Here is an 8,900-nt window from a genome sequence, read left to right on the forward strand (position 1 = left end):
CCATGGGCGTGTTCACCAATTTACAATCTTCCATCTTGAATTTCTTGAGAATTTCCTTAGCATAGCTTTCTTGGTGAATGAAAATTCCATCCTTCATTTGCTTGATCTCAATGCCAAGATAATAAGCCATGATGCCAATATCTGTCATCTCGAACACTCGAGCCATAACCTTCTTGAAATCTTCAAACATTTTTGGATTGCTACCTGTGAAGATTAAATCATCAACATACAAGCAAACAAAAAATACATCTCCATTCTCACTTACTTTGGAGTAAAGAGCATGTTCATATGGACACTTTGAAAAATTATTGTCTTGAAAATATTTGTCAATTCGCTTATTCCACGCCCTTGGTGCTTGCTTCAAGCCATATAAAGCCTTCTTCAATTTCAAGACTCTATTTTCTTGCCCCTTTACAACATAGCCCATGGGTTGTTGAAGATACACTTCTTCTTCAAGAAACCCATTCAAGAAAGCCGATTTCATATCCATTTGGTGGATTCTCTAATTGTTCTGGGCTGCCAAAGAAATTAACAATCTAATTGTTTCCAAACGAGCTACGGGTGCAAATACCTCTTCATAGTCAATTCCGGGCTTTTGGTTGTACCCCTTGGCGACCAATCTTGCTTTATATTTTTCAACTTCACCATTTGCATTATTCTTTGCTTTATACACCCATTTGACACCAATTGCCTTTTGCTCTTTTGGAAGTGTAGCAAGCTCCCATGTGTCATTCTTCTCTATGGATTTAATTTCTTCATCCATAGCAATTCTCCATTTTTTGTCTTGTGCCGCCTATTCAAATCATATGGGTTCACAATCCGCAAAAAGACAAAAAAGTGTTAGATCACCTAACCTTTCCGTTACCTCATCTGTTTCGTCATATATGTCACAAAAACTCCTCATGCGAAGTGGTGGTGTGTTACTTGAACTTGATGATGATGGAGTTGATTGATCTTGAATTGATGGTGGTGGAGGTGATGTTAGTGAAGAAATGGGCTGCTCCATGCCTTCATTTTCTTGCTCCTCATTAGAAATTGGAAAAATATTATAATCTTCATTTGGAGTGTTCCAATCCCATGTGGCTCCCTCTTCGAATTCAACATCTCTACTAATGACAATCTTCCCATTGTTTGGATTGTACAACTTGTAGCCTTTGGAATTTGCATCATAGCCAATGAACACCATTTTTTCACTTTTGTTGTCTAACTTGGTCCTCCTTTCATCCAGCACGTGCACATGGGCAATGTTCCCAAAAACCCTCAAATGAGAGACACTTGGCTTTCTTCCGCTCCATGTTTCTTGTGGTGTTTTGTTTTGCACACTTCTAGTAAGAGATCGGTTGGACAAGTACACCACACAATCAACCGCTTCAGCCCAAAATTCTTTAGGCATTTCCTTGCTTTTCAACATGCTTCGAGCCATATTGAGAATGGTTCTATTCTTCCTTTCTGCAACTCCATTTTGTTGGGGCGATCTCGGAACCGTTAAAGGATGGTGAATTCTATTTTCTTCACAAAATTTTTTGAAATTATTTGATGTGAATTCACCACCTCTATCGGATCGAAGAACCTTTACATCATAGCCACTTTGTTTTTCAACAAGTGCTTTAAATTTCTTAAAAATTTCATACACCTCCGATTTTTGTTTAAGAAAATACACCTATATTTTTCAGCTAAAATCATCAATGAATAATAAAAATAATTATTCTTACCAAATGATGATGGAGAAATTGGACCATAAACATCCGAATGGATAAGTTGTAATGGCGCCGTAGCTCTTGTGGTAGCTTCTTTAAGAAAACTTTTCCTTGATTGCTTTCCAAAGAGGCATCCTTCACACAATTGATTTGGATTGCTAATGAAAGGCAATCCCTTTACCATCTTCTTTTTGGCCAACAACTCTAATCCTCCAAAATTCAAGTGCCCAAGTCTCAAGTGCCAAAGCCAAGTTAAATCATTAAAACAATCCTTCAAACATTTAGCCTTGTCGGCTTGAATATTTAACAAAAACATCCAGTTCTTTGTCATTGGAACCTTGGCAATCAAATTACCCAATGGGTCTCTTATCGAAAGACTACAATCCTTCATGGAAATATTGTAGCCTTTTTCTAAGAGTTGTCCCAAACTTAAAATATTGTTCTTCATATTAGGCACATAATAAACATTAGAGATAAATTGATGATGCCCATTCCTCAAATGAATCAATATTTTACCTTTCCCTCTTACTGGAATTTGTGATAAGTCTCCAAATGTCACCTTACCATTTATTAATTCATCAATATCAACGAACTTCTCTTTGCTACCACACATATGGTTGCTTGCACCGGTGTCAAGATACCACACATCTTCGTCACTCCTTTCACCTTCGTATGCCAACAACAAAGTAGGCTCCCTTCTTCATCAACATAATTAGCCTTTTCTTCAACATCGTTAGCAACATTTCTACATTCCGAAGCATAATGACCATATTTTTGACAATTGTAACATTGAATTTGAGACTTATCATACCTCCTTCCATATGACTTTGAGTAATTTTCTTTACCACAACCTCTTAGTTGTTGTGAGTCATGGACTTTTTCTTCATTGCTGGTTGTGTGTTGACCGCTTTTTTCTCCTCTTCCACGGCCTCTTCCTCTTCCTCGGCCACGTGCATTTCCATGTCCTCGGCCCCTTTGATTTCCTCCATGTTTTTCGTCTTTTTCGTTCAATGAAAACTTTGTTTGTAGCACTTGCTCCAAAGCTTCTTGTTTCTTCACCACCTTTTCTTCATGAGTTTGCAACGAACCCATGAGTTGATCAACAGTCATGGAATCCAAATCCTTTGACTCTTTAATGGCTACAACAATGTAGTTGAATTGGGAATCCAACGACCGAAGGATCTCTTCAACGACCCTTGTATCAGTCATGGTGGTTTCGCCATATCTTCTTAGTTGATTTACAATAGCCAGGACCCTCGAAAAATAATCTGAAATTGATTCAGATTCCTTCATATGCAATGCTTCAAATTCACCTCGCAATGTTTGGAGGTGAACCTTCTTCACTTTTTCAACTCCTTGGAAGGAGTTTTGAAGAATCTCCCATTGTTGCTTTGCATTTTCTGCACTAGCAACTCTTTGTAGCATTCCATCATCCAAACATTGATGGATGGTCATCACCGCCTTTTGGTCCTTCTTTCTCATGGCTTGTAAAACATCTTTTTCGACTTGAGACAAAGTTGCCTCATCTTCTGGCTCATCATAACTTTTGGAAACAACTTCCAACACATCTTGTGCTCCCAAAATTGCCTTCATACGGATACACTAATTTTCATAGTTATCTTTGGTGAATCGAGGCATTTGAAATGGAACCGAATTGTTTGCCATTTCTTCTCTCTCTCACAAACTAGCTTTGATACCACTTTGTTGGAAATAGTGGCCTAGTTACACACATAACACTATACTATTTGGAAGAGAATAGAAATGGAGGAAAACACTTTTTATTTCACTTGATTGAAAATGAGTACAATGCATGGGTTTATATAGGCTTCAAAACATAAATGAAAATGAAAATTAACACCCCACTAACATATCATTTAGTAGGCAAAACTCCCACTAACCCACTAACATGACCATTTACTAGTTGTAACTCTCATGCCCCCCACTAACTCTAATAAAAAAACTCACATAATTATAAAATATCAAATAAAAAAACACCCATGACTTTTAAAGATATTTTAAAATAAAATAAAGTTTAATTTCTAACAGTTCTGACTCTCTTACTGCCAGACAAGCAATCCACACTTCATCACTTAAGGGCAGATGTTAGTACGAATAATAGCACCACTTTCCTCGACGACAAAGCCACCGATTTGTGGCTACCTACCTTACCATCCCCGTCGATGACCAACCCGTCGTTTTTAGGCTACTTACCTGTCGATGACGAAGCTCGTCAATAACGAGATTCGTTGCATTGGTGCAAATTGTTATACGACGACCCCCTCGATTTCATAAAACCATTTGTCGACTAGTCCCGTTGATTTTGTTTTCTTAGAAAATTAAGTAACTATTTTTTTCATTGCCAGAACATGATTACTTCTCACATCACAGGGGGACTTAGGTACATTATCCAAACCCCTTAAACACTATTCAAAACAAACCTCGACTAAATGCTCTTACCTCTTGCGCCTGTCAATCCATTGTGTTCTTGACATGTCAACTCCCACACCTCGACTCAACAGGGAGACCTTTGGTGCAACCCCGCGTGTGATCTGGCAAGATACCATCCTCGCTTGATTTATTTAAGCATTTTTTGAAATTCAAATTTTGAATTTGACTTTCTACACTTACCATTAGAAAATTTAAATAATATATTCATGTACGTTTATCACTTCAATTTTGTCTTTATGCATGTACACAATCCGTATATATACGTATGCTTGGTACAATATATCATCTCATTATTTCAAAAGCAATTACTTCAAAAATAGATGCACCCATACATGAGGATGACTGTGGTATTTAATTACCACACTTCTGATTTCAATGTCCACATTCTGGCTCGCGCGTACACACTTCAGTGTCAGATGCCTCACACTTGGCTCGCGCTTACACGCCATTGCGTTCGCATCATCCTATTTTTTCTTCATTTAATTCTCACTTTTACACTTACAGATGCGGCTCGCACACTCACTTCGCCACATAAATCTTTTATCCAAGTAGCTGTACTCTCCCCTCGATATTGAGTATCACACACATTTCGACTAGCTTACACCTCATCTGTGCAAAACTACATTTATGCACGCCTAACCTTCTACCGCTTCTACGAAGACCATCCGTGTAGGGCGGCTAAATATATATATACACACACACACACACACATATATATATATACATTATTTCACTATGTTCAAATTGAGTAATTATCATGAGTAAGGCGCCTGTATATTATACATACATATCATGTCATACTATATCTATATTACTTGTCCAACTTGTCCAAAACATAATTGATGGGAGGTAAAAACCCTTTTTATGCATGTACATACTACCAACGCGTCCCATCACCTGTTTGAATTACATACTGAATTCAACTAGTGAACTTGATAATGCAGCACGTGCCATTAAGAATTTAACTATCGCCAGAACACATTCAAATTCGTGGACGACGCTCTGCCTCCTTGACACAAGGCACAATTCCACTTGTGTTATGTACGTCTCTCACCATTCACGTGACTCACACTCGCCGGTGCAAATACTCACTAAAATTTAAACTTTTACACTCATGCAAGATTCACTCGCACTCTTTTGTACCAGCACCCTCCCACTTATGTTTATAACATGCACAGAGCCTCATTTATGCATGTAAACAAAGAGGCAGTACTATTTGCTATTAAACATAATATCCAAACAAAACCTTACACTAACACGTAACCATAGGTTTAAGTCAACTTTACATGACGTGACTTTGTTGCACAACTTTCAAAGTTCTTTTGCTCAAAATATACCACTTGATGGTACTCTCAATATAGTCTCTTACTTCCATACAAGGTTGTGTGTATATATATATATATATATACATCAATTCTCATATATATACATATATGTGCCTATAAAGGTGCACTATCTGACATCCTACTAATAAGTGGCACTACTTTTTATGATATTTTATTGAAAAAGCCCAAAGTTGCGGCTATCATTTTGGTGCTTACATTTTGCAAGCTTATCTCATTACACACGTGGATACTCTCACACCTCTCAAGACATTTCACTTGTAAAAACTTCCCTCTTTGCACATAACTAACGTGCATCCATATGTACATGACACTTGACATTAGCTATCAAGACAAGACACCTTTTAGCTGCTCAATGTCTCGCACCCATACCTCGAGACCCTCCTCGAAGCGAAGTCTTGCAAGTTGCAACTAAATTTGTTGCCAAGCTCACTCACGGCTTCAAGAGGCCTTGCAACTCAATTTGTTGCCTAGCTTACTCACGGTTACTCACGGCATTTCGAGCAACCAACATAAAACCCTTGTGTTTTACTACCCAAACTACACGCTGACACATCGAGACATCCATACATCTAGCTTGGTAGCTCGATCTCTACTCAAGGATTAATAAATGCTTGTTATTCCAATACATGGTGCTCACTACTACTGGCCGAGCCTACCTCATTACATGGGTACTGGGTCTCACAAAATAGTTGAGGTGGTTCAAGATGAGTGGGCATATTTTTTTATTTTTTATTTTTTCCTCTTCTTGGCTTCTTCTTCCTTGAAGTCGAATATAGACATACACCTCATATCACACTTGTACCCATGCACTTGAAGCCCCTTAAAATCAGGCTAACTCTTGCGCGCTTTCTCTCTCTCGAGCTCCTAGCAACTTCAACTACAGAATACTGCAAAAAGTTTCTTAGCTAAGGAGTACTTCTCGAGACGTCTCACCTTTGAGGTTTGGATATATATATATATATATATAAATAATAAAAAAAAAAAAAAGAAGCTCATTTGCCACTCGAGCCCGACCTCAACAATGCATTATTTCGTAACATATCTATTCATGTCTCGCTAAACCCCACCCGGGGCCCTCGACCTATTACCGCATCACATGATAAAGGCCCTTTGTCCCTTGAGCTCCTACGAGCCTCTATCTATCAATGAGAACCTTGCCCCGTAAGTCCTCAAGCTCTACACCTCTTCACATTCTTAGCGAGCACAACTCTTACACTGTATGCAATGGGCAATCACTCCCCTCAGTTACAATCATTATAGCACACCACAAGTGGTCCAATTTATTTATATGTTTATTTATTTATTTATTTTTATAAACAAATGGCTCTACATGGGTTTGAATTTCCCCACCCAAACACTACACGCACGGTAGCATAACGCTGTTGGGAAACATGCAAGTTTTAAAAAATTTTCGAGGGATTTTGATTCATAGATCTTGATTCATCACATAGAGACAAGTTTTATGCAAAAATAAAAATATGATGTATCATTCAATTGATGGATCGAATACTTACATCAAAGGTCTGAGTAAACCTTTAAAACTTTCCTCTAAAGTGAATGTTCTCACTTATTGTAGATCCCTTAGCAAGATGCCTTCTCCTTGGATCTCCATCTTCTTGGTAATTATTTTGCCTTTAGGAATCACTCATAAGTCTCCATGAATTACCTTGGAAAACTAGGCTTGTGGGAGCCTCTATTAGATGAGACCATAAACCCTAATTTTCTAGAGAGAGAAAATTTATTCCTTTTTCCTTCTCATAAAAATCACCACCTAAAATATACATAGACCATGTATATTTATAGGCAACATAAAAATAAAGAAAAGGAAACAACAAATCCTTCTTCATCTCTAATTCATATGTCTCAAATCTAATATGATTCCAATATCAAGTTGGGCTATGAGTGAGAATCCATTGGGCCTATTATTTTATTGGCTACAATGAATTAATAATTGGCCCGGTCCATGGACCCAATTCAATTAATTCATAAATTAATTTCTACTCCACTAAAAGAAATTAATTGAACTCCAATTAAATAATAAATAACCTCTAAGTCAATATTGCACTTTGACCCCTCTATGCATAATTAGTTATCGGATAAATATAGCCATCAATCCGACTACTTAATTAATATATTTATTTTGGTACCTTTGATTATTTCTGACTTGATCACAATAAAATATTTGTTTGACAAAAATAATAATTTAAATAAATAAATATATAATAAATCATTTTGTCTAAAAACACACGAAGGCCTTCGAATTTACTTTGTGATCAACCATAATCAATACAAAATAAATACAAGTAGCAATGATGCAAATATTGAAAATATAACCCTCTAACTATTAATTACATAACTACCCAAAGTGTCGGTCTAAGGATCCCGAAGAATCCGCCGAACAAATCAAAGTAATTATTAATTAATAAAAGAGTCTATACTTTTCTCATACTTAAGAGTCAAATGTTATGAAGGTGATAGGGAGTAATTGCATACGACGGCTCTCGCAATATATCTCAACCTAACGCGGATCCAGTTCAAGTCTTAATTAATTATGATTCCATCCATAATTACCGACTATGAACAATTTATAATTACTATTTATATATCATGCATTGATTGTCATCACATACATATATATAAATATTTCTTGTAATTACATGGACACTATCAATTTCATAGTGAATCGAAACATAATACATTGAATTCACCAATTATATAAATCATAAATATTTTAGATATGTCAGGAACATATGTCACTATAATCCAGATAGGAATTTGCTATGCCAGGGCATATAAATCCCAACAAACGCTACATGGGTAGGGCGTCTCGATGGCTCACACATCCACTTCTTACCCCATATAATCATATACAAACACCTTTATGTATTTCCTGTATATATATACATGCTCATTTACTGACCACCTGCATGTTAAAACTCATGATTCCATTTACCTATAGCCACCAATGCAACCACTTCGTGTAAAAACGTTGGCCATCATGTTTCTTTTCATAATCATTACAAATGACTTGATTTCTTTTCATTAATTTGACTCACATGCATATTATCATTCTTATTATAAATTTGATATGATAATAATAACAATATTAATTCAACTATTGCCTCCAAAAAAAGGTAGAGATGCATCGTTCCCAACCCTCTTTAGCAGCATTGTCCTTGTAATCATTTACGCAATAGGGTCTCACGTTCTCCTACTCGGCTCACACACTCACTCGCGTTTCGAATTACGCAGTCACTAGTCTCAACACTTGCGTACTCACTTGCGCTCACCATTATTTACGTAGTAGTGTCTCTCACCATCCACCTGGCTCGAACACTCTTTCACTTTCAAACTTTCGCACTCGCTCGTGCTAACACTCAATAGCACTTGCTCATGGTTATCACCTTCA

At 37.0% G+C, this 8,900-nt stretch overlaps 1 protein-coding gene across 1 annotated transcript; it reads right to left on the reverse strand.

Annotated features, from left to right (window-relative positions):
- Positions 1 to 2,267: 2,267 nt before the first annotated feature.
- LOC132277496 (uncharacterized) lies at positions 2,268 to 3,290 on the reverse strand. The gene has a single exon (XM_059779351.1). It carries the CDS (start codon positions 3,288 to 3,290, stop codon positions 2,268 to 2,270), a length of 1,023 nt encoding a protein of 340 aa, XP_059635334.1.
- Positions 3,291 to 8,900: the final 5,610 nt, after the last annotated feature.

The sequence above is a fragment of the Cornus florida genome, unplaced genomic scaffold (assembly GCF_030987335.1).
Source record: "Cornus florida cultivar Cherokee Brave unplaced genomic scaffold, ASM3098733v1 CherokeeBrave_3.0.0_Hap2_Chr10, whole genome shotgun sequence".
Taxonomy (NCBI): domain Eukaryota; kingdom Viridiplantae; phylum Streptophyta; class Magnoliopsida; order Cornales; family Cornaceae; genus Cornus; species Cornus florida.

Bases quoted from the DNA above. Each gene is read 5' to 3' on its own strand.
- LOC132277496 (XM_059779351.1), bottom strand. From the start codon at position 3,290: ATGAAGGCAATTTTGGGAGCACAAGATGTGTTGGAAGTTGTTTCCAAA.